Source organism: Phasianus colchicus, chromosome 9, assembly GCF_987193195.1.
Source record: "Phasianus colchicus chromosome 9, bPhaCol1.hap1.1, whole genome shotgun sequence".
In the NCBI taxonomy this organism is placed as follows: Eukaryota; Metazoa; Chordata; class Aves; order Galliformes; family Phasianidae; genus Phasianus; species Phasianus colchicus.
The window spans coordinates 8,896,508-8,923,171 of record NC_143444.1 but is presented as its reverse complement, the minus strand read 5'-3'; the positions used below and the strand labels follow the sequence as shown (position 1 = coordinate 8,923,171).

Sequence of the window (26,664 nt, the reverse complement as noted above, 5' to 3'; positions counted from 1 at the left end):
ATTGCTGTGCTTGGGAGAACAAAGGGGAGAGCAGAGCTGTTGCATCTCCCCCAGACACAAGGAGATGCTCCCACTGCCAGGGAGGAGCCCCAGCAGGGACACGGGGGACCTGAACTCCCTGTGACCTCTCTGAACACACACCCGTGCAGTGCCGGGCACAGGGCAGACACGTAAACATGAGTATCACTTCACACGTCGCTGAGCACCACATATCTTCCTGGGGTGGAGACTCAGCAGCCTTTTCTATAATGATCCAAGAACAGGATGTGACAACTACCAAACAGAGCTGAAAGTGAAGAGAACATTTTAAGGACACCAAATATAATTACACAAATTGGAATTCAGCCAGGAGAGCAAATATTTGCTGCTTTATTTTCAGAAGCCAGTCGTCTTGTTTCTGAAACAAGCCCCCGCTCTGTTGATTAACCGAATGGTCAAGCTGTGGCTTTGACTGTTTTTACAAAGTGCCTAAAACAGACCTCACTAATTTTTGAGTCCTATTGGAAAAGGCTCTGAAATAAAAGAAATCCAACATAACTTTATGAACTATTCCACAGAACAGAAAAATCAAATTATGCAGCAAATTTGTACTTAACAGGGAACTTCTTCCACTCCCAAAATGTGGAATACTGTGCAGTTAATGGGCTGCTCAGGGAGGTGGTGGAGTCACCACCCCTGGAGGTGCTCAAGAAACATCTAGATGTTGTACTGAGGGACATGGTTTAGTGGGAAATATTGGTGATGGGTGGATGGTTGGACTGGATGGTCTTGGAGGTCTTTTCCAACCTCAGTGATTCTATGATTCTGTTATTTTCTCTTACTATCATAAGAGATTCCTGAGTGATCTTCCATATCAGCCTGAACAAACTCCACATATTTCCACGACTCTCAAACACACCTGGTTGGCAACTAAGAAACCTTAAAAAATTAAAATACACACACGGAAATCAGACAGTGGCCAATTCTCTCCACGTACTGTTCTGAGATTCCCAAGTGACTACCTCTAGCACACTACAAAAACAAACCAGTTATTTTCAAGTTACATAGCAAAGGGCATTCCATAAATATTTCAAGGCATTTTTATGTTTCCCACTAAACAAAGATAAGACTCAAAAAAAACCAACATCAAAACTACCACAGAAGTTGCCACATCACATTTTAGATGCTTCTCCAAGTGCTTGAGATGGAAAATAGAAGGGATGTAGATTTCAGCACATCACTTACCTGTAGTCAGTTACCTGTACCTATTTTTTTCTAAGACATTAAGTTCTTCAAGGCAGATCAGAATCAAAGGCAAGTTTTCACATTCATAAAGGCAACTTCACTTTTTTTTTTAATTATGTCACAATTAATTATATTTTAGTGATCATAGAATTAAATTCCCTGTTTTCACCTAGCACATCCCTGACTGAAAATTTAAATTATTTTCTTGTTATATTCAAATCCCTATACACCTTAAACAAAGGGTTAAGCAGCATAACCTTCAAGTTTAAACTAATTTGTCCATCAATCCTACCATCTACTTAAGATTTCAAAATGGCAACAGACAAAGGGAAAACACTCTGCTGACCAGCATCATTTCCACCATCAACAGTATTACTGGAGTAACTACTACTCATAATCGCTTGATAAAACTCCCTCTTTACCTGTGCCCAGTTTTCCAATGATAATTAGAAAAAAAAAAATAGCGTACAGAACAATCCCATTTAAACCTTTAAAAACTAACAACAGAACTGCTTTTGAGTTTCGGACAGAGGATATTATTGCTAACATTGTTGGGGGGGAAAAAAAAGCCAAATCAGCAAAAAATTGGTTCCCAGAGTTGCCTAACAATTTATCTGTATTTCATAAAGTAAGGAACATGGACATCTTGTTTATCATAGAACTACTGTTTCCAGTTATCTTATTTCCCATCTCAGATTTAAATATTAGCAGCAACATTTCTTAACAAGGTGCCTTTTCTGGCTTTCCAATAGCAAATGCAAACACCCACTGCATTTGGCTACAGAACGCCACAGCCAGGCTTTTCAGCCTCTCAGAACATGAGGCCAGACAATTCTTATCACTAAATAAACTGCTGTAGTTACTTTAGTAGTAACTGTAACTAAACAATTTATGATCAACTTACAGTAGACATATAAGAGCAGCCCAAACAAGCACATAAAAATAAACAGACCACTCAAAAATAGGCTTTTTCTATTTTAGATCTATCTGTGAAACCACAGGAAGAGAAGATTAAAGAGTAAATAAATAAATAAAAGCAAAACAAAATAAACCCATCACAACACCCTATATTTGTCACCAACATTTTGATGGAAGTCTTAGAGGGTCAGCATTCTTCATAAATCAAAACCAAGACTTTAAAACAACTCAGGTGAAACCTTAAATCGTTCTTTCAGATCAGTACATGTTAATTTCATATTTTAAGGTGATTTCAGAAGACTGAATGGATATTGTTTTTCTAGGAGACATCATTTTTTTCATTTCTTACCTCATCATCTTTATACCATGACAGGCTTTCTGCAGTTAGAACGAACCAGTATTCCTTGGATCCTCCTTTCATGATGCCAATATTGTTGATGGTCAGCCAGCCCTTCCGGATGACCTGTGCAGAGGTGCAGTCAGGCACAAGTTAAGTTAATTATTCATTTAACATAATTCTGTTGCTGCATTCATATTTTAAAACGAAGAATTGTTAAATAAAACAAGAACAAATATATACTTTTAGCCCAGTAAATTCAAAACGGTATTTTTCAGGTTCCTGACTTTCAGTCAAAAAGCTGGAGAAAGAAGGAAACCTAAAGATTATCAAGTTGTATTTACAACGAGTACAAATGAACTAAGAATAATGCAAAATTTTATTTCTTTGCTGCATAACAGCACAGAGTAGAAATACATTAAACTTTACATATGACTAGACTATACTGACAGTTCTAGGAACAGCACTTTCTGGAGAAGCACAAAGATTCTGGTGTGCATGGGGAACATTCAGAAGTGAAAGGTTTTTCTGCAGTCCAGGATCCTCTCTCTTCAAAATCCAATAGAATGTGATAAGGATGGGAATATGAGAGCTGTTCTCCTCTCATAAGGTAAAAAAGGAAATTTAAAAAAAAAAGAAAAAAGTAAGAAAGCAAAAATGGTGATTGAAAAAATGCATAAAGGAGAACTTGCAGAAAACAGATACAACTTGAAGACAGAAGAACAGAGAGGAAAGCACACCTATAAATGCTAAGGCCAGGAGGCCATCTTATACAGAGAAAGGGACAAAAGAAAACTTAAGAGGAACGAGAACTCTAGAGATAGACCAGAGGAGAGACTAGTCATGAGAACTAGTTTATACATCATACAGATGGAAACTTTTAATTTTATTGGAATATTTATTTTCTTCTGTTAGGGGTCTGTCTTGGGACCGGTGCTCTTTAACATCTTTATCAATGACATCAATGACAGAATCGAGTGCACCCTCAGCAGGTTTGCTGACAACACCAAGCTGAGTGGTGCAGTCAACACGGTTGAAGGAAGGGATGCCATTCAGAGGGACCTTGAGAGGCTGGAAAGGTGGGCCTGGGTGAACCTGATGAGGTTCAACACGGCAAAGTGCAGAGTTTTGCACTTGGGCCGGAGGAATCCCAGGCATCCCTACAGACTGGAAGGAGCGGTCCTTGAGAACTCTGCAAAGAAGGACCTGGCGGTCTTGATAGATGAAAAACTTAATATGAGCCAGCAGTGTGCCCTTGCAGCTCGGAAGGCAAATGGGATCCTGGGCTCCATCAGAAGAGGGGTGGCCAGCAGGGACAGGGAGGTGATTGTTCCCCTCTACTCTGCTCCTGTGAGGCTCCATCTAGAGTACTGCATCCAAGTGTGGAGCCCCCAGTACAAAAAAGACAGGGAACTGTTGGAGAGGGTCCAGAGGAGGGCCACAAAGATGATCAGGGGACTGGAGCACCTGAAGACAGGCTGAGGGAGCTGGGCTTGTTCAGCCTGGAGAAAAGAAGTCTGCGGGGTGACTTAACTGCAGCCTTTCAGTACCTAAAGGGAGCCTACAAACAGGAGGAAAGTCAACTCTTTGAAAGGGTAGGTAACTGCAGGACAAGGGGAAATGGTTTGAAGTTGAGGGAGGGGAGATTTAGGTTGGACGTCAGGGGGAAGTTCCTTACAGAGAGAGTGGTGAGGTGCTGGAACAGCTGCCCAGAGAGGCTGTGGATGCCCTGTCCCTGGAGGTGTTCAAAGCCAGGTTGGATGGGGCCCTGGGCAGCCTGGTCTAGCATTAAATGGGGAGGTTGGTGGCCCTGCCTGTGGCAGGGGGGTTGGAGATTCATGTTCCTTGAGGTCCCTTCCAACCCTGGAAGATATACATGAATAAATGTTCCTTCCTATTGTACTTTGAATAAGCAAATAGAACTCAGCTCATCTCATAGATACAGGCAACCTCAGCCCATTCTGTTCTTCCTGACAGAAAACCCTTTCCTTGCTTACGAGACTGAGATGGAAAGAAAAAAAACGCTCAGAGAAGCCCTCCAGAACTCCCTCAGCAATTCCCACAAGTGTGGGACTGTATGATCAAACCTAAGGTTCCTCCTGCTCTACAGGAAAGGTGAGAATGCAACATTCTTTTCATAGAACTTAACAAGACTAAGTAGTCCAATATCAACAGACAGTCCAAGAAAAACATTCAGTGTCAATCACCTACTCCTTGACATATATGAAGTTTCAGGGTCAGAATTCCCTTCCATTCAGCATGGCATTGAGCAGCTTGGTTACTGCACTGAGCAAAGGACCAACGAACCAAGCAGGAATGATATTGAAAGTTGTATCAAACTGGTAAACATATTGGTACTGCACATGTTCTGAGAGTATCAGGTTTTTTTGGTATGAATGCAAGTTAAAGGAACCACACTGAAGAATTTGATTACTCATCAAGTCTTCATTTTACTTTTTGCTGTTTAATGAAGTAAAGTTTTAACAGAGAACAAGTAACATGATTATATCCAAACAAGTGTACTGGCCTTTATGTACTTCGGTCTTTATGTACCTCCCACAGACTAAGTTGCAGAACCAATCTACTTTATTTTTAATTAATTACTTTATTTTCACTGAACTACATAAATGCAGCTTTGTGAACGAAATTTTAGTCAATTTTAGTCAAATAGGGATTTCTAACTACCTGAACTTTGCCTCTCAAAAAGTGAGCTATACCTGTACCTCACAGAAAATGCTCAAAGGCAGTTAACTCATGTTATACAAAACTCACTTAAGAGGAGATAAGATAGGACACTGTTGAAGCATGCAGTCCACAACTTAATGTGCTGTTTTGCTTCCAGTGTAGAACATGTCACATATGGGAAGCACAGGCAGCCAAAGCCAGCACAGTACTGCAAACTGTTCTGGATACAAATCTTAGAGAGGGTAAGTGATTTAAAGACAGATGACACAGTAGGAATAGAAGTATGGTTTCCAGAAGTAAACTGGTGAGAAAAGGATTAAACCCTTTACAGGTAATGAATACTTAAAATGGGTAAGAAATAGTAATCTGCATATTCCAACCAATGCTTTCACTCATCATTAAAGACAGACGTTGTAGAACGTTAAGACAGTCAGTTTTTCCTCAATTTGATAAGAAGAAATTTGCAATAGAGGTCTCAGCACAGACTAAGCTAAGGTTTTAAAGTTTAACCTATACAAGACATTTAAATAGTAATGAAGCTGTTAATACTTCCTTCCTAAAATATAAAACTGTCTCAATAGCTCCAGCAGACCCCCCTGTTCCAGTCCAACATATTTCACCATCACTGAGTGTGGACAGAAACAAGCTGACTTGCTAATACAAACATTGGGTGCTGTCTCGTAAACAAAAGAATTTGACAGTTATTTCCTCAAGAATCCTCTGTGCTGAGGCTTAGGCACACAGCGTGGCACAAAGAGCAGGGCACCAAGCTATAGCAATACCTTGGGCACATGTTTATAGCAAATTGCTAGAACTATTTTATACATCATCCTCTTGAAAAACAGGGTACTGCCTTCTGATCTCTACAGCAGAACATCATTACAAAAAGTATTTGAAAGCAGTTTCAGGGTACATCATGGCAGAGGATATGATCTTGGTGCACTATAACATCCAAAGAGCAACGGTGGAACCTCATGTTCTTTTCACTGAATTGTTCACATTTCCCATACACTTTTATTTACTTATTTTTTAAACAAAAAGCTGCTACACTTTCAAAATACTCAGTATCAATGTTGGGGTCAAGGGAGAGGGAGATGTCAGATCAAGGTGTAAATGCAAAACAAAGTGACTATAAGCAACACACTTCTAATTTCCAGAAGAGCTGAGTTACACCTTACACTCAGCAAATTACTCAAAAGATAAACCAAGCTGTATTTTAGAGATGTCCTTCCATGGACAATCGGCAGCAAAGACTTTTGAAGAGATTTTGGAAGTTAAGAACTCCAATTGCATCCGTTTTATTTGTTTTCGATCATGTTAGCTATTCTGTACAGTACTCAACTACTCAGCACGGAAAATGAAAGTTGTTTTTCATTATTGTTTTCCCAATTCATCTTCTGGTTGGTTTGTATTTAGGAGATCCACTTCAATAGTCTGTGTTGATTTCTAAATGTCACTCTGCACAAACCGGATAGGCATGACGTGATTTACAAGCTTCAGGAAGGTGAAAAATGTGAGTATTGCCAGAAGCTAGCAAAGACAATATTCTGACCGGTAGTCGGACTCCATGTACAGGATGAACAAGAGATGACACAGTTCCTTCCTTCAGAGTCCTGATATCTAATCTGGGTATCTGAAAGATGAAGCTTAGAGGGTACAAATGCACACGAACAAGCCAGAAGGAAGTCGCTTTCTGACAGCTCTGCTGCACAAAATCCAAATCAGGTCTGTGCTCATATGCCACCATTTCAGGGCTAAACAGGAAAGCAGGATTTTACACACTAAGTGCTTTTTAGGGATTGCTGTTAGACTTATCCCATTAAATCAAAAAAGATATTTGTGAAAGAAATACAGAAGAGACTCAGTAAGCATTCCTCTTATGTTAGAAGAAGTATTTGAAAGATGATTTAAAGCGAGACAAGGAAAATTGGCTGAGCAGACAGAAATACAAGTGTGAAAATCATGAGCCTGCCTACCTGAGCAACCTTGCAACACAGCATGTTGTTGAATTAACATAGCCTTCTGCTGAAGTAATGTAACTCCAATGAAATATCTCTGAACATGTAACACCAGATCCAACACAGCTCCACTTCATCTTGTAATTGCTGTGACACAGCATGCATTACCAAGTAACAAGCACACTGAGGAAGAAAACAACCTGCAGGAACTACTGAGGCATCCTTACAAGCTATTGATCCTTCAGGTTCAACTATGAGGATTCCTGCACTACAATTAGTACTGCTGTACTAATGCAGTATTTTGCTGCAATTTGCTAAATTACAGAATATAGACGCATTGTGCATTTTGTCTATGTTCAGCATCAGAATCCATCTTGAAATGACAACATTTCCCTGAGATCACTGCACAGTATACCACATTACTTTCAGAAGAAAAAAAAGATGGCAGTGACCAAGCCCACACCTCTAATTTAAAGAAAACTGTAGTGACTACTAACACCCAGCAGTAGAAAACTGCAATATGCTTCCAAATGTCAGTCCTCAAACACTGAGGTGATCAAATCAATCACAGTGATAATCTAAAAGTAGGTATCAGTAAGCACCATTTGGAACAGCAATACAACCCTACTCCCGATTAGATGAAAATTCAGCAGCAGCATGACTTGTTCAAGGATATTTCAAAGTTTAGCATTATGCTACTGTTCATGAGCTCCACTTCTAGAATCCCTCACATAAACATTGATAAGTCTTAACAGAACTGCTTTGTCAGGACTTCTTGTGACCACCTCACTGAGCGGGGCACACGTTTCCACTTCCATCCAGTTGCTGTAAAAAAAAAAATCTGTACATATATTTCTTCCTCAGACATTCAAGGTAACGTGATTCAAGTGTATCTGAAGACAAGACTATGTCAATGAAACATGGTTAATAAAAAAAAAGGAAAAAAGATACTGCTAGTGCAAAAAGCCACATTAGCACAATAGCTGAGGCCAGCTGATAGGGTCTGAACTCTACTTGCGTTCAAACAGAATCAGATTATGGGTGTCTTGCTGGAAACGAGGTGAGTCAAACAAAACCTTTATACCCAAAACCCAAGTCATTGACACTGACATTAATCTCCTCCTCCAATTACACGGGCAACTTGGAGAACAGCAGCAGAAACACAAAACAGAATTTTTATATAGGTGAAATTTAATCCTCTGTAATTTGAGCAGTTTGCATTCTCACACACAGTGATATTGACACGGATCACAACATCCTCACCTTCTGAAGTTCATCAGGAAGGGAAGTTCTAAACAAAAACAAATCTCAACAGACATAATACAACTGCTAAGCGCAGACCAGCCTCCAGGATCCAGATCTTGTTAGTGTGTTGTGTAAAACCAGGCATTATATTGATTATTTCAAGCAAATTAGAAGACAAACTAACCTGTGGCTTAAAAAGAAACTTTGTGGAGTCAGGTCAAAACCTCAGGCGGTAGCAAAGAAAAGAAAAAACAAGAGAGGCCAAAGATTGAGCATGAGAGGATAAATTAGTAGCAGGGGAAAAAGGAGCAAAAACATGTTAAGAGGAATTGGCATTGCATTCTTTGCCTAAAATACAACATTGCCCAACATATTTCTGAGATGCATAAAGACAGTCAATAGCTATTTACATCATACCAGTTCAAAGCATATCAGAAAAAAGAAAAGCAACGTGATTGCAAACAAGCACTCCAAACGTTCAGGAAAACTGAATGATCTTGATTCCCTGACAGATTCAATTCCACCGCCGTTAGGATCAGTGCTGCTCAGCCCTTTTTTCTTTACTAAACTCTTTACTCATACAATTTAAAGTTATGGCACCAAACTGGAAAAATGTGTATGTTTTCAGCACAGATATCAGATAAATGCACACAGTAGAAATTTACTTCTTACGCCTAAACATCACTGAACCAGAAATACCTTGTTATAAAATTGCCTGCTGTTTAGGCAATTCTAATTAGTAATATTAAATGCTTTCACATTTTTATTTATTCATGAGATGGAAGGATTAGAAAGGAATCCGTCCATCATATACTGATCCTTCTGGAGCTTTGAGGAGAATACTAAAAAGGCTTTAGATATTTTTATTTCTTCTATCGGAGGTAATTACTTTGTACAAACAAACAGAATGCCAGTAATAGTACCTGTAGCCATAAACAGCACATTCACTGCCACAATAGCTAAACTTTTTTTGATTACCAAAAACTGTTATTCACCCACCCTTTAAAAAAAAAATATTGAAAATGTTTACTATAAATAGAGGCACTCACACAAGATAAATACTGCTTTCCAATTATATAATAAACATCAATTAGTCATTTTAGTTTGAGAAACTTGGTAAACTATAAAAATATTAATTTTATTCAAAGTTTTTTTTTTTTTATAGCATTTTGAGTTATGCTAGGTTCATACTTGTAACAGCACGTTAGTAGCAGTTAAGTGATGAACTGCAATTATACTTTGTTGAGGAAGGGTTACAAACAAAATAGCTCAATATTAAGTAGTTTAGTAGCAAGTATTAAAAAAAACTCAATGAGTTAGAGACAAACTTTTCTTCTGAGAAGCTAAATGAAAAAGCAACAATAAAGCTTACAGAACTTAGCTCGTACAATTTGCCTTGAAGGCGGTAGATTGGTTGCCTGAAATAGCAAATTGCAAAAATGAAGTTTTATTTCAGAAACATTTCTCATTCTTTTCAACTCCAAACAATTAACTTACAAATATCTGTTTATTATCTTTAAAATGAAAGGTTCAGCAAAGCCCTTTATACCAAAAAGTAATTGAGTTGCAACGTACAACTTAGAACTCCCAGCTTCATCTCCACTTTTTTAGAGAGAGAACATTCACTTAATTAAAAAGTCATTCATTTCATTTGTGTATTTTTGAAGAGTCAGATAACTGGCTGATTTTCCTTTTATGGGACACTCCAAAGTGATGACAGTTGTTGTGTTTGACACATGTTCCGGCACAGCTAGATAAGAAGGAAATCTCTCCTCAGAGGGTAGAGGCAGGTCTTTGAAGCTTTTTCAGTGTTTAGACCTTTCAACTTTTTTCATTTTAGTCCAAACCATACATTATAGCAAAAATGTCACTCACACTGCTCACGCTCTAGGGGAGCAGCACATTCAAGAAGTTAATGGAGTAATTTTGACCAATGTCTTAATAAAATAACATCCAATTTCTTGGTGTGAGAAGGAGATTGGCTTTCTATCTCCAAAATTCAACTGAGTCTTAAAAAAAAAAACAAAAACCCTATAACTTCTTATTTATGACAGCACAGATAGAGACTTTCTGAAATCTCAGGTTTAGTACTCGAGGGATCTATACTCAGTGGTCACATTTGAGAACTTCAGCCTTACACCTTTGACCACATTGCTCACAAAACCATCAGGAAGATGGTCAATGTGGGTAATTAATTACACAGAATCTGATTGGCTTTTTTTAGTAGAATTTTCAGAAGCCCATCAAAATGTGTACTATTTCTACAATACTTCCTTTTTTTTTTTTTTCTCCTGTTCAAGACTTTGTGAAACACTCAAAGCAAGCAGAAATGCTCAGCAGCATTTTCATTATTTTAATTTGACATTAAGCTAGGAGCGATCCTGTGAAGTACCAAGCACCCCTGGCCCACACAAGAGCACAGAAGCAAAGCTCAGCAGCACTTCGCACCTTGCAGAATCAACTCCATATCGTTATAAACACGATAAAAACAAAAAGCCACTGATTTTATGAACGAATCTCAGTGAAAACACTAATTAACTGAGATCAGCAATTATTCTTTGTTTGGGTCGAGAGAAAATGACAGTACACAGTCAACATCTTCAAGAAGTTAACTGAAAATTTTCAGAGGTAAGGGCAAATCTATTTTTGCTTGCTGAATTGCCCCATTGCTGCTATTAAGCTGTGAGCACATGAGAACAAGAAAAAAGAACTGTATCACAAAGAACACACAAGCAAGTACTCACCAGTGTTTTGGATTCTGAAATTCACAAGTTTGAAGTTAATGGAAAAATGCATTTGTGTGTAACATGAAAGACTCAATGCATTAAATGACATAGGAGGGGAAGCTCTAACCAGAAGGGTAGGCAGTAGCAGATTTTTAAACAATTAACGATGGTAACAATGAAATTCAGGTGGCTCTGAAAACTTCAGTAAAAAAGGAGATGATGATGCATTTTATGTGTTTCATGCAGAAATGGTAAATTATAGATCCACGAAAAAAATAAATGCAGCCAAGTACACCAGACAGCTTGAATTAACTTGCACATGCCATTATCCATTCTCTGTTAAGGTGCCTACCTGATTTCCCACTGCACTTTTGTTAACCTGACTGCTTCTTTGTTGGGCACTAAGGAAAGCAGAGGAAAAAAATTATACTGAAGAAACCCAAAAGCTAAACCAGTTCCTGAGCAGCAGATTTTAGCAATAATAGTTACTTATGATTCCAACACATAAAGCTAACGTAACAAAGAAACACAGCAAAAATCATTGCATATACACGCATCTTTCACTGTGTTTTTTTCTCTTTTACACTTCAACCTACTTCGTTTTACAGGAATATTTGCCTGCTTAGCACAGAAGAAAGATGCACAAACAGTCCCTAGCAATCACCTCCTTTGCAACAACGTTCTACTTACATTGGCAAAAGTTACTAAAAACAGAGAAATTATGGCTCATCTGGGTAACTTTGGAAATGTTAGCTTTAATAAATATATTTTTTAAAAAAGAGGCAAAAAAATGAGTTATTTCTGTTATTTAGAGCACTACAACAAAATCCTCCCCTGCTGGAGGCTTCTTAATAGCTTAGTCTCGACAGTTTGTTTTGAATATTGTTCTAATATTTATATGCACTTCGAGGGTGTAAATTTAACCAATGGACGAAGCTGCCATGAAGTTGGTTCAAAAGCCTGGAACCTTGTAAGAACAGAACACATTTAAAATTATAACATATTTAAAAATATTTTTCTTAATTCTTGGACTCTGGTCATCCCAGTTCCCGAAACAAAACACATTCCTTTCCCAAATATACAAGTTGCCATTAATTTTAAGAGCCTTTGCATTATGCAGCTTCTACATGGTAGGCCATACAACTGCAATATTGCTGGAAATAGGAGATAAGTGTTCTAACAATAGGCTTCTGCTACTCCACCAACAAAGCAGCCACTGGTGACAGCAAGTTTTCTTTGGATTACATTATACTATTTCAGCAGGCATTGATTAAATGAAAGAAGGAAAAGCACAGATTTAGATAGCTATAAACATTATTCTGAAAGAGTAAGAAAGATAGATGTGCTTAGATCACAACTAAAGGTCCCAAGGCTGAGATCATTTTATGCAGAGATACTGATCCAAAGAATTGCTGGAGCATCAAAAAACTCAGTTCTGTCCCAATTCTGATCATGCCTTTAGGGCCATAATCTATCAAACCAGCAATCCACACACTGTCAAAGAGAATATCCACAACGATGTGTCTGTTTGCTGGGCTTAGCTCTCAGTATTTTTGACCAAATAGCAGTTCACGTTTCCCATGCATCATCATAACTTTGGTGCACAAATTGTGATTAAATAACCTGGATATAGAAAACAGCAATAGTTCCTCACCAAATCTGATCAGTTGCTTGAGAAGCACAATACAGCTTTACAAAACTTAACTGCCATTTTTATGGTGATTGTTGCTGGTTTTTCTCTTTCAGTTCATTGTCTTATGGAAGACAATTAAATAGACAACTAATATCATACTAAGAAATCCACATCTTTTAGCAGCAGTCCAGCAATTGGTTCTTTATCTACTGTTCTAAATACAAATTACTCTTCATGCAGATTGAAGCATGTAGTTATGTTTGAGTTACACTAACTGGAAACAAATCCAATCCCTACATTTTACCACTCATTCACTTAAATGAGACAAGTATTAATATTTGAAGATTTTCCCAAAATGAATGCATTTCTTCGTAATTACGTAAAGTTGTTCTAAATATTGGCACTCTTTAAACTTTCTGAAGCCAATTCACATCACACTGTAACCACCCTAAACCCTGCAATGCTGCAAAACAGTTTGAAATGCCTTGAGCTCTCATTCATATGAAGAAGGTTCACAGGACTTACACTTGTGAAATAATGCAGTCACAGGAGACAGCTGGTTAGGAGACTCAGCAATCAAAAGGAAACAGCAGGAAATCTGAGGAAGCTACACTTCAGGATGTTTAGATACTGCAGAAGTTTGCATACTCCCCCCAAAACGATTTCATTTTCAAGTTTTAGCATAATTGCTAAAGCAACAATATGATTATAGATTACAATGCGTATTTTCTACTGTTTAGGTCATAAATAAATATTACATTATAAATTTCTCTTAGTTAACCAAGTTTTCTCTTCCAGTTGATCACAAGTCAACAAAAATACTTGCCTAGTCATCAATTTCAACTCCTATACAGACTTGCTTAAACTTACAGTTATTGTTAAACCTGAGTCTAGAGCCACTTGTTATCTGCTCATGCCCCTCACAAAGGGGCTGGGAATTTCCAGATCTTGGTTGGCTAAAGAGGAAGAAGCTTTGCCAAGAAACTGAACTTGGACATTGCAACAATTTGGAAAAGGATATAGCAGTGAGATCCACAGATTGAACTACAGGCCCTAGAAACAGCATCCATGAGCAGGATTTTTCCAGGAAAGAGGCACGAAGTGGCTCCAAATATACCTGCAACTCCAGAATCCAAGGCCATAAAACATAGGAGGCTCCAATCTGACACAAGGAAACATCTTTTACAGTGAGGAGAGGCAGTCATTGGGATAGATTGCACAGAGAACCTGGAGAATCTGTTTTTTTCTCCTGGACATTTTCAGGACAAATCCCTGGGCAAACTAGTCTGAACTCAGCATTGTTTCTCTGTGTGATTTCCCAAGGTCACAACACACACCATTACTATATAACGGAGTGTTTTCAGCTGGCTTTTTCCTGTCAGAAGGGGATGAAGTGAAGCAAATAGCAGGCAGGTTGTTGTCTTGACCTCTAGAAGGCCAGCTACCATTCCTACAACATCCTGTCATTTGTCAAGAGAACTGATAAAGATATCCAGGACCTGAAAACAATATCAGAGAAAGTTGTTCAAGCTAAGCACAAACAGTGCTTCACTTTGCCTTTTCCATTCTCAGCTTTTTGAATCCTGTATTACAGCTTCAAGACATGCTGTCCAAGTTGTAGACCTCCCTTTTCAGTGCTAAGTACAACAGGCCATAATATAACATGGACAGTGGTGCCAAACTTAGTTTCCAGCACCACATGTAGATGAAACGCATTACGATTCCAAACACTGTTACAGAAAATAAATAAGACTGAAGAAACATTTACTCCTCAAAGTACAAAGACATCTTTAACATTTTCACATGTGTCAAGGAGTTGGTACAAAGTCTCTGACAAAAAAAATAAAAGACTAGCTGGGAGCTGAGGGAGAACATTTCAGAGAATATTCTCACAATTTTTTTAATTAAGCGAGGAGAATGTCAAAGCAGGCTCTGGAGATTACTCTGCTATTATTCTCTACAGCCAAACAGCAGGCACACTTAAACGTGTAACATTTAAATTCAGTAATATGTTTAACTTCAAGCAAAACTGCTTTACACAGAATCACAGCTCCCAAAACAAGCATTAGCAACAAGGAGAGACCACCAGTAACATATGTTTCTGTGTCCCTAAAATGGATACATCAACAGCTTTGTCAAAGCTCCCATTTAAAAATCGATGCGATTCCCAACCAAGATAAAATCTTCAGTGAAATCAGACTTGTGGACTAGGATAAAGAATCCACTACAAGTGTATACTGAAAAAGAGCATCCTTCCGCATGACTGGGATTTTGCAGCTTCCATCCCTATTGTCACGGTAGGAGTCATGTGTTGAACTCATTAAGAATAAGAAAAAAATAAGAAAAAAACATTCTTAGTGCCTTTATAATGAAGTATCTATATGTACATACTTTGCAAAGCCAATGAAGTCTTCATGGTTGGTGTTGATGTAAGAAACCTGGATATCAATCAGCAGCAGCACCTATTAGGGGAGACAGCAGACCAAAAAAAAGGTGGGTGAGGTTGAAGAGGAAAAGGGAGAAAAGAACAACACTTCAGTTTTCTCCACATTCTCTCAATATTTCTTTCATAATTGTTCAAGCAAAAAACAACACTGTTTTCCAAGTCCTTCTTGAACTTCTGTTGGTTAATAAGCTAGACTACAGGAAAGCTTAGCACTTCCCTCCGTTGTTGGTGTTTTTTTTTTCCCCTTCTGACAGACATAATTTTCACTAACTTGGCCTTTGGTCAGTTCCTTAAGATCAACTATATGCTTTCAGGAAGAGCTTAATAGCATGTAACAAGTTTTTGCAAGCTAGGCACAATCCTGTCTACTTGGACCATTCCAGTCAAGCCAGCAAGGAGCCTTATAAAATCAGGGCATCATTTGCTTTAGGTACCTCATACAGAAGTGATATGTAATCTAGAACTGTGACAGGAAATTTACAGTCCAGGGACTAAGCAGCCATTCTGATGCACATACCATGCTCAAGAGATAAGCTAGTAGTGAAATAATGAAACAAATGATCTGTGAAAGAGAAAAATTTCAACTTACTACTTGCTAGTCCTTTTATATGCAAATTTGAATCAAACTTGATAATCTTTCCAGGCAAAGAGTTTAATAAGACATAGGAGAAAATTCAATTCCACCCTTGGACAGCTTCTTGAACAGATACAGGACTGAAGGGAACCATGACTGTACTTTCCCTTCATCTTTCCAGACTTCCATTTGTCAGCAGGAAGTAAAGAAGAAACTTATTTCTATCACAGAAGTCCCAACACTTCACATAGAATCTTGGTGAACGCGAAAGAGGAAGCCTTTAGTGTCTTCTCCTCACTCCCATCCAAAGCTTCATAACCAGGACTAACAATTTAAAATTGCATAATTATCCATTGCCCATACTGATACCTTTGAGGTGTCAACTTAACAATAAATGTCATTTTCAGACTGAAAGGACAACACTTGGATGGATAAGCCTCACAGTGAAAATAAAGTATGAGTTTTACTTTTATAAAATACTGAAGTAATGACCAATTCATTAGAATACTAAGCTCTCTCTGTCTAACAAAGGAGGCCCATTTAGTTTTTTCCCCCAATAAGAGACCTTAACTTCCACATACTTTACTGTGTCCTATCAAGGCATCACGCTACTGTGCTTATGAGCAAGACCTAAGCACTACAAATAACTCCACCTGGATCCTTTTAAACTCCTCAAAGTGTAGAGTTATTTCTGCATAGCTCTACAAATGTAGTATCACTCTTGAACTCCCCACCATTTCTAAAAGACATTTAGTGCCTCACACAGAGCAGAAGATAGCTGGGACTTCAGTCTAGCTCTTACCTCCAAAAATATCCTCTCTAGAATTTTGATTTAATCATGACGAGTTGCTAACAGCATAAATAATGATGTGGCTGTGACAATAACATATTTGACAAACTCTTGGCTGGATGGTATTTTGTACATTGTTCTGGGAAATTGCCAGGTATATGCACATAATGAAGAATGGGAGGAAGAAAAAGAGAGACTACTTATTCTAAGTCATTTGTATCTTCTTCCAAATTTTGAAGAAACCAGATGAGTCAAGTACATGCAAGCACGTGTCCACTATGTTTTTAAAAGTTATTTAAGACTTCACTTAAATTGTTCTGTGATTGTAAAGAAGCTGAATATGCTGCACAGCTTACTAGCTTGCACACGGAGAGAACTAGTCAGAGCTCAGAACTAAGGAGCTCTGCTCAATGCTTCTTCCCCAGATATACTTCCTGTTGCGCTCCGCACTCCCCAGACAATAATTCCTGTTCCATCCTCAGTAAATTTTCTCATATGTAGTCCAAGCCTTAAAGTTTCCTGTATTTGGAGTGCTTAGCTGGGTGACAAATATTTTAAAAACATTTATCTGCTTTTTATTCATTTATTTATTCTATACTTCAAGGAAAACCATAGTCAGAAAAGCTATATATCCATGAACCTGAATGGTACTGATTAACAAACTCTCAAAACCAAGTTTAAAATATCACAACCAGAAATGACCAACTTAATGGCAATCCCTGTCTTTTAGAAAAAGTTAAAATGTAGGGACTTTTTTCTTTCTGACTTTAGAACCCAAAGGAGAGATCACTTTCTAGTCTTCACATTGAAGATATTGCCTTTCAAAGCACACAATAGCCTCAATGGTCAGTTCCAGTGGCTCTAACCTATGCACCTCAGCAAGTCTGTCAACATAGCCAGAGAGAGTCAGGGCCAAATTGCTCAGCCCTGTGCACTGTGGCACAGGAACAAGCTAACACTATGTTAAGCCAACACTGCCATTGAGGCCCAGTATCCTTAAGTCATATCTTGAGCTCACTGGATAAAAGGTTCTGTTACCCAGAGGCTGCTTGCCCAGTCAAATAATGCTGTTTCTGAGCCATTAAGCCCTGGGATAAAGAGGAAAGTTGCATTAGTCTGAATGCAATTCTGGAGCTGGACCATGCCCAGCCAGCTCATAAAACAAGCAGGAGATCATTCTACTCACTAACCAACTCACAGCCATAGGCACTGATACAACAGCTTTATCATCAGTATTCTTAAGAGAAAAACGGAGGAGGAAATAGAAGAAACTCTGAGTGCTTAGAGAAGCATATCTTGGTTCCACTTTCACACTAAACAGAAAACAGCATTAGAGATTGTATGAAGATGCCAACTGTCCTGAGTTAATCTATGACAATGATTAACTCCTTTTTTATTTTATAGCAATTCCCAGAAATACATGTCTAGATTTTAATCAAGAGGGACAGAAGAATTACAGTCATTGTGTCTAAATAAAGCAAACAGATAACAATTTCTTTCATCACCTTTTCATCCTCTATTACCTCTCCGTGAAAGGAACATGTTCATTTCCAAGAAGCACAATAAGGAGGAAGATGATGAACCTATAACAAAGGACCCAGACCCTCACCATAAAGCAGAGCAATATAAGGCTTACTCTAAATTAGGTTGTTTAGCTGTCACTAGGGAAGACAAAATCATTAAGAATCAGGACATCAGTCTCCCTCCTGGATCACAGTTTCCACAAGCACTGACAAGGAGGATGTCTGATGCTGGAGTTGTGCTCCAGAGTTGCCAGAACCTTTGCTTGCCATTTCTACTTATCTGGAAAGACCAGACTAGGATTTTCTGTAACGATCTAGTCTCTTCTGTCAAAGCTCAATTGTAGAAGAGCAATTTCTAACCTACTCTCAAGTGTGTAGCCTGTTGCTACAAAAAACATCTTTTGTTATTTTACTTTATGTGTAATAACTTCCTTCCTCCATATATTTCCCTGAACATTGAACTCTTGCATATTCTCACCTGATCCTTGGTCTTCTCTTCTCTTTCACGAATGTAGCCAGCAACAATTCTTTCTGTTTCCTCACATAATCTTGGATAGGTTGCCAACTGAAAAGCAAAAATACTAGAAATTCATATCTGCAGGGTAGCTTCAATAACATCTAAGCAGAGGAACTTCAACTTTTCTTTTTGGAGGAAAGCAAGTATTATAAATGGTTTGGCAAATGTAAGCCTCACTTGCTATTAACAGTGATCTTCCAGAGAAACTATAGGCACGTAAACCCTTGCACTTTTTTTCTGTGTTTTTGCTCTGTAGAACACTGAGGAAAAGACAATTGTTTGGAATAAAAGTAACTGCATCACTGAAATCTAAACACTTACAACAATCCAACCAATCTCACTCAGAGGTGTGGGAAGGCTCCAACTGCAGATCTGGGATAACAGGTTAGAAAGGGCTGACAGACTTACAACGTAGCATTTCACTCTTAACTAATTGCATATCCTTTGCATACATCCTACATCTGACACAAAGCTCCACAGAAGATAATGGGAAGGCATTGGGTAAAGATTGTCTCCCTCAATATACAGATTCTGAATGGACACGTTACAAGAACTCTGCAACAAAGCTTCAGCAGCTAAAACATGAATCATAAATCATTCCAAGAAGAAATCGTACTTCTACTTGACTGCTCAGAAGTCACGTAACTTTGAGAAATGAGCTTCCATGATGAACTATCTTATTTCCTTGTCCATCACAAAATGGACAACAAAATATTAACAATTTTTTAAACTGGTTGGTATGTTTGCCTTTAAGTTGTTCAATTATCCTGCTTAGCTACTCTAACTTACAGTAGCTGCAGCATTACCAATAAGATGTATGTTTGAATAGTCCAAAAAACTAAAAAGAAAAAAGCAAAACAAAAACTTGTATATGACGCTTAAACATTGAGCACACTCTAAAAGATGTGATATGCTGCAAGTGTGCTTACTCATGAAAAAGTGAGGAGGGTAGAGCTCATACTACCAACTGACAAATTTATCAGCCTTGAAGTGACGTCTCTATGCTTTGCTGTTCTTCTGTGTGTAATTCCAGAGCGCTATTCTCAGTATTTTCCAAGTTTCTTGTTCTTTAAAGGCTCCACCTTGTGGCAACGTTTTACATCTCAATAACTGTACTTTAAAATGTGATCAGTAAAATACAAGAGTAATCACAGCCAACAATGGGAAAGAATCTGCACAATTAATTCAAACAATATCTTCCAAATTCAGCTCAAAATATCATGGTGAATCCTTCCCACGCTTCCCTACGATCTTCACCAAAAGATGATCAACCTTCCCTGTTTTAAAAAATAGCTCATTTATCTCCTAACTGATACAAAAAGTTGTGTTATTCAGAGGGATGTAAAGAACAAGCCAGGATGTTTCTCAACAATTTCAGTACATTAGTACTCACATCCCAGACTCAAGGACTTGCTACTTTTGGCTATTATTTTCATCATTACTTTGTTTGGAGTTTGGCAGAAGTTGTAACTGTTTAGAGTCTTACTCTTTAGATAAAATAACAAGCTCAGTAATTTTTTATAATATCATAAAATGCAAGAAAGTCTTTGTGTTAAGTACTATGAAGATTACATTCTACTTACATTACCAGATCTACTTGCAAGTTACCTTTTTAGTGCACTTCTTGACAGTGTTGATTAACTCCTGCATCACTAGATCCACACTCTTTAAGCAAGGTCCTTTCAGCTTGACTATCTGCTTTTTAACAATAGCTTCAAATGCCATATCTGGAGTAAATAAACCTGTTCTGTGGACATGAAAGAATATGTAAGATAGTAATACAAATATCACACAAGGAAGTTTCTTTTTAAGCCTGATTGCTCATCTGCCTTTTCAGAACCTTGTAGCTGAATTATAACAGTATCCCTACACAAACTGCCCTCCAGTGAACTAAATTAGCTCCTTTCTCTTTAAAAACTGCTATAGTATTGCAAAAATATGTAAGTTTAAACATGCTGTATTTTTTGAAGATGACTATGAGAACTCTAAAAAGTATTGGAATAATATTGTGAAGCTTCTTCAGCAATGCATCAAATCTGAGAGAGGAATGGCAGCATCAGCGCTCTACATACGGGCCACTGGCATAACAAACCAATAAAATTTACACAGATGCATTTTTCCTCTTCTGTTACAACAGTAAAGATGGTTTTATTACTCAGGGTCCTACATGGAGAAATTCAGTTTGTCACTGCAGCATATAGGAACCTTGTATAGACAGGTACCTTGTGGAACCAGTCCTAAACTAACAGCCCTTCCTTCTCTTTCAAACACTGCTTGCAAGATTTAGCTCGATACAATGTAAGTTATATTAAAAAAAGACAAACTATAAAGACATGCCCTGAACTATTAGTTTGTCACCACAATTTTTTCTTCAAGATCTTGCCACCAATAAGGCTAAATTCTTGAAAAAGTTTTCACAGTAAACACTGAATTTTCAGGAGATGCTGCCTGTCAGAGTGCTGTCCATTTAAATGCAAAGCCAGAGATGGAGCACAGCAAGGAATGTTTAACTTCCCAGCTTTGATGGTTTCTTCATCAAAAACGGTCAGAAGTCATCTTCCTATGCTAGATAACACAAACCCTAATAGTGGGATATCCATCAAAATCTGAGATTGTAACTGACTTAAGAAGAACAAAGCTACCAGCACTGCACAAAGTGCTAGAACAGCTCTGTGAGCTTTGATTTCTTTGATTTCTAAGTGTCTTGCACCAAAAGATGAACCCACATCAGGTAACTGAGACAAGCAACAATCTCAAAGAAGGGAAGAAAATTCTATACCATTAAATTGCTTGAGGTGACATGCTGCTTTCAGATTTTGGTACATAATACTGCAATGAAGAAGCTGGAGATCTTATTTTAACCCTAAATAAAAAGTCTTTTGTTAGGCTTACAGTAGCTGATATTGTATAACCATATGTTTGTGGATTATACCATTCCCTAGAAAGGTTCTGTGTTATCCCTGACGGATCCCTCACAGCGCCAGTTCACCTACATGGCAATTTCTCACATCCTTCACATCTATGTTATAAGACTTCTACATCTCTAAACGTGGAGATGCAGGAATTAATTTAATCTAATCAGTGAAGTAATAACAGAGGAGAGTGGAGCTGCAAACCTTCATCTGTCAGAAACAAGGCAGACATTAAGAATTTCCACAATTCATCCACAGCTACAAATTTACTTTACAGGCCATTATTGATGCATGTCACATTTAGATTCTTAGTCTCCTCTTGCTTTATGCAATTAAGTTTGTGAAAGCTACAATGGATTTGGCTCTATCACCATTACTTGATGCACAAACGTTAACAGAAACTTTGCTTCCTTAAAATAAGCAGCTAGAATTAGTTCTGGTACCAATTCTGAAGTAAAAAGGCAGAAAAGCCTAAGTGATAGCTCTTCAGTAAAAAAAACTATGACCTTGATAAGGCATCCCAAAATGGCTAGGAAGTGTAAGCCTGAAGGATGGGCAGAAAATGTCTGAGGTGGGTTCTGTTTAGTATCTGGACATGTTTACCATTACAGCATACCAGGAAGATGCCAATGATATCAGGAAGCAAACAGAGGTACAGATTAAGCCATATGCAAATACTACTGTGTACTACAGCATTTATTTGAGAATTCTTTTGTGTGTTTAGTAGCTATTAACAGTCGAGCAAATCTCACGCTTACATTTTTGGCCATTGAATGACTGCATTTAAGAGGCATCCTCTGAAGAAGAGCTTCACTCAGCTGTGACAGTCTCAACATTCCTAAATCCCAGTGGTACTTTCAATCCATTGATATATCAAGTGCCAGACAGCCTCATACCTTGTCTTTGAACTTATGCTTTCATTGTGTGCTTTCTAGATGTTTCTGATTTGTCTGTAGTGAGTGTGTGTGCAAAACTGCATTGCTTCATAGCTTTATACCGTTTTCTGAAAGGAAAAAAGTCTTCCTTACATTCTAGACTGACGAACTCTTCACATGAGCCAGTATCGGCTTCCATGAATGTTTTGCTCTCCTATGGTAATGTCAGTCACACATCAAAAATTTCATATAAAATTTCCAGTTGATATTGAATTTACCTGATAAGGCAACTAAGTAATAGCAGAAAAGGGACAACTACAAATTTCTCCCCTGTGAATGTATAGTTACAATCAGTTACACCAATTCCAACAGCTTTATGCAGTAGAATGCTTATGTTATATTGAAAATCATAGTTATACATTCCAGCTGGCGGTACCAGGAAATAAAAGTAAATGATTTTCTCTGTAAAATAATTTTCCAAGATTTTCAAGTAAACTAAACATCTCCAGGCAAACCAGCTGTTCAGCCCAAAATAGCTACCTGAAAAAGGGAAGTATGAAGGAGTAGAAGAAACATCAGCTGTTGGAAGCAGTGCATTAGAAATGTGGTCTAGCAATCAACAGTCAGCACGTCCACAGGTTAAGATGACCACACCTTCTGCAATGTGATCAGCCTTGAAAACAGGGGAGCACTTGCCTGATACCATGTATGTTCTTGATTGCATAACTTATTTCTCTCCGCAGCTCTTTCTCATTGAACTCCATCTAAAGGAACAAAAACATTTGAGATCACATTAGGGGAAGCTTTGAAGTAAAATAGAAAATATTACTTTTTCCAATATAACTGGAAGACAGGCAAGTTCAACTAACGTAACATTAATCTCTAATTATGCTAAACAAAAGGTTAAGTACTACGAAATGTTTTAACACTAAGGCTACAGGCAACAGTAAGTAAGGACTGCTAGAAATTATGCACCCTTCTATTCCCAATATATCAAACAGTTGAAATGATCTTGCAGCACATCCCAAAAGAGACAATAGTTGGTGGACAAAGCCAGAAACAACATTTGGAAGACACAATTTTTTTTTTTTTATTTTAAGTCTGGTTTCATGAAGTGGTACAACTTATACCATCATATTCTCTGTTTATCCTCATCCTACTGTTTTTCAACCAAATTTAAGAGTGGAATGAATGGCCTCGGAGTTACAAACCTTTTCTTCATTTTTCTCAAAAGCAAACTAGCTGAACAACGTGTTAGTATTGTCACAAGTAAAAGGGTCACTATGTAAGCTTAACTGTAACCTGTTCTCTTGAAGTGCTAGTTGGCACAGCATATTTAAACCTCAGAAACTGCTAAAACCTATGTGATTCTCACCCAGCTGAAAGCTAGGTGATTATTGAGGCAGCCAAACATAAAAAACATGGAAAGGAAGCTTAAGAAAAGCATCAAAGGCAGACTGGAAATACAGCACTCATGGAGAGGGAAAGCTATGATCACTGCACTGAAAGAAAAGGTAAAAGAACACAACATAAATTCAGTTGACCACCTCTTAGTTCACAGACCACTGTGGTTTATTCTGTTACTCAGAAGGCAGGTAAGCAAGAGATGTATCAGGAGGAAAAAAAAAAACGTTATCTCTAAACACCAAATTTGAATCTGTTCCACTCCCTCTCCCCTTTCCACTATGAAAACATGGGACAGAAAGTCAGCTTTGTCTTATGCTCTGAAAAAAGCAAGAAAATAACCTGCAAAATGTACATGTTTCATTTGTGTATTAGCTACTTGAACACAGCAACTTGAATTTGCCAATGGTAGTTGCTTCTTTTCCCCACCTAACCAGAAGGAAAACACCATTAGTGAGAAAACAATAAAAAGCATGAAAAATAATGGGAACTGGGACTATAATTATATTCATATTACCATATTTCAGAATCTTCATTGTTTCTCAGTACCCATAACTAGAAATGAAGCTCAATGTCTCAATAATCACATAATGCAATTTCTTCTACAGTAAAGATGACGTTCTTCACATCAAGCTTTATCTTTGCTTTAGTACTTTTGGTATTGAAATAGGAATACATAAATAAGACAAAAAAAAACATCACCAAGATGGATAAATACCTTCACTAGTTCGAAAGGGAAACGTTCATGGAAAATACGATTGATTTTGGCACCACCTGAAAGTTCTAGTGTATCGACCTGATCTCCTGATCCTTCAATTCTTTTTTCAAAGTCCACTGAAAACTGCTGTACCATCCTAAATTTCAAAGAGAGGGAGAAAGATTAACTTAAGCACATCAACTATCAACTATTACTTCAGTACTATGTCAAGTACTATTGACCAATTAAAATGGGTTTAGGAATTGACAAAAGTGTCTATGAGAATTAATTCACCCAAGCTGACTATCCAGGGTGCTATACTTGTAAATCCATTCCTACATAAATACACACACACCCTACATTTCTTTCTTATAGGATGTAGCTCATATACTACCTTCTTTTTTTCATAAATGTTGTGTTTAAAAATAGCAACAACAGCTTATTAAACCGTATGTTAAAGTCAGCTTCAAACATATCAGGGCACCAGGCTACATTTCTATTTCACTGTAATTGCTGTCACTATTTATCACATTCATTTATTTATTTAGAAAGAAAAATAATAGCAATCTTTGTAGAGGGATAAGCAAACAAGTCTTGATATTTATAGACTGTATTTGAATAGAAAAGCCATGCCATATTTAGATGTCATTACAGAAACAGCAGGGCTCATTGGATAGATCACAAGCAAAAGCCTTAAGTTTTATAGCAAGGAGGTAACACTTGTGGAGAGCTCATTGCTCTGCAATAACCCTTTAATGTTCCTAACATCTTTCAAAAAGATACAGATCAATAGCACAATGTGCATCTAGTCATTAAGCTGATCCAGTGCTGGCCGATTAACTTAAGCTTTTCCAAGCCCAAAAGCTCACTCAGGATGCAATACTAATGTGAATATGTGTCAGCTATCGGTACCACAAACTCCAGTTTACTTGATTATGCTTAGACTTCTACATCAGGAGCATTTAGAAGAACACATGATAATTCCTACAGTTATGGAAGATGCAGGGGTTGTTTTTTTTTTTTTTTAAAAAAAGCTCAGACATCCTAAAATTTGAAGTAACACAACTAATATTGCACATCATATGCTCTTAAACCTCAGCTATCTATATAACTCATGCAAACAGAATTAGGGAGACAGTGCAAGTGTAGAGCTTCAAACTCAACTTTTGAAGACGACTACATAAAATTCAGATTATCTTATGGAGTCAGTGGACATAGATTATTTTCTTACATGCATCATGGAACTTGCTCTTAAGAAGCAGAAGAAAGGTTCTAGCTATGTTGTTTTCCACACCACAAGTGAAAAGCAAGGAGAATTCTTACTGACAAAAGTTAACTTTTCCTTTAGCACATACTTATAATGAAGGAATCAGAAAAACTGCACAGAGAAGTATCAAGCAGGGAAACTCAGGATCAAATGAAATTCAATTCTTTTTCCTTTAGAAAACAGTACTGTAGCAGAATATGCTTGAGATGCTCACAGACTGAACAACTCGCAACTTCATATATATGCTCCTGTCAGCTTAATGACCAAATATACAGACTAAAAAAAAAATCCATGTTGTACTCTCATAGAAGAGTCCCAGGTTCTGTTCCCAGGTTTTCTTCTCAATCAAAACATCTTAAGTTATGAGGGACAGAATTATATCTACTCTTTTGACACAGTTGTTGCAAAAACCAAGGAGTATATTAAAGTCTGTGGCTGGATCAATCAAGTCTTGATAGTTCAGGTGACCATTTTCCTTTCTGAATTCCAGCCTTGGCCTCAATTGCCGTTTATGTGTCCCAAAACAACAGAGATATGACTTTGTACTCACCAAACTTGAATATTTTCCCTGTCCCCAAGAACCTGCTTAACTGCTTTCTGAAGACAAACCGTCTTTTAGAATCTTTCAATCTTTAGATCTTTCAATAGGGAACTCTGTAACTTTGGTGCATACCACACGAAGGACTACCATCAATGATTAATTTTGATCTTGCCATTTGCAAGTTCTTTTGGATGGCCAAGTTTTCATATCTTATTAAAAAAAAAACAAAAAATGAACATTCCCTATCCTCCTTTTATGCTTCTCATCTTATAGAGCTATTACACAGTCTCCCCCCTTTGCTTGAGGGCATCTTTTTGACAGGCTGTAGAATGTGTCCCTACAATCTGAAGCAGTTTCTTACTTTAAGATCATGTATGTTACTCATCTTTGTA

The 26,664-nt window shown here is 37.7% G+C and overlaps 1 protein-coding gene across 7 annotated transcripts in view; it reads right to left on the bottom strand.

Moving 5' to 3' along the window:
- DNM3 (dynamin 3) overlaps positions 1-26,664 on the bottom strand; it is a 168,595-nt gene that overhangs the window by 114,727 nt on the left and 27,204 nt on the right. For 5 of the 7 annotated variants that reach the window (XR_016469120.1, XM_090146094.1, XM_090146093.1 and 2 more), the window contains exons 8-15: positions 24,486-24,621; positions 23,060-23,127; positions 20,185-20,323; positions 18,538-18,624; positions 15,118-15,188; positions 11,446-11,494; positions 9,756-9,785; positions 2,492-2,605 (exon numbers count right to left, since the gene is read on the bottom strand). Coding sequence is in view for 6 of the 7 variants with exons in the window: in XM_090146094.1 (XP_090002220.1) it covers positions 2,492-2,605; positions 9,756-9,785; positions 11,446-11,494; positions 15,118-15,188; positions 18,538-18,624; positions 20,185-20,323; positions 23,060-23,127; positions 24,486-24,621 (694 nt within the window). In the remaining variant the exon portion in view is untranslated. The remainder of the gene's footprint in view (positions 1-2,491; positions 2,606-9,755; positions 9,786-11,445; positions 11,495-15,117; positions 15,189-18,537; positions 18,625-20,184; positions 20,324-23,059; positions 23,128-24,485; positions 24,622-26,664) is intronic. The other 2 variants (XM_090146090.1, XM_031595697.2) reach the window with 1 other exon arrangement.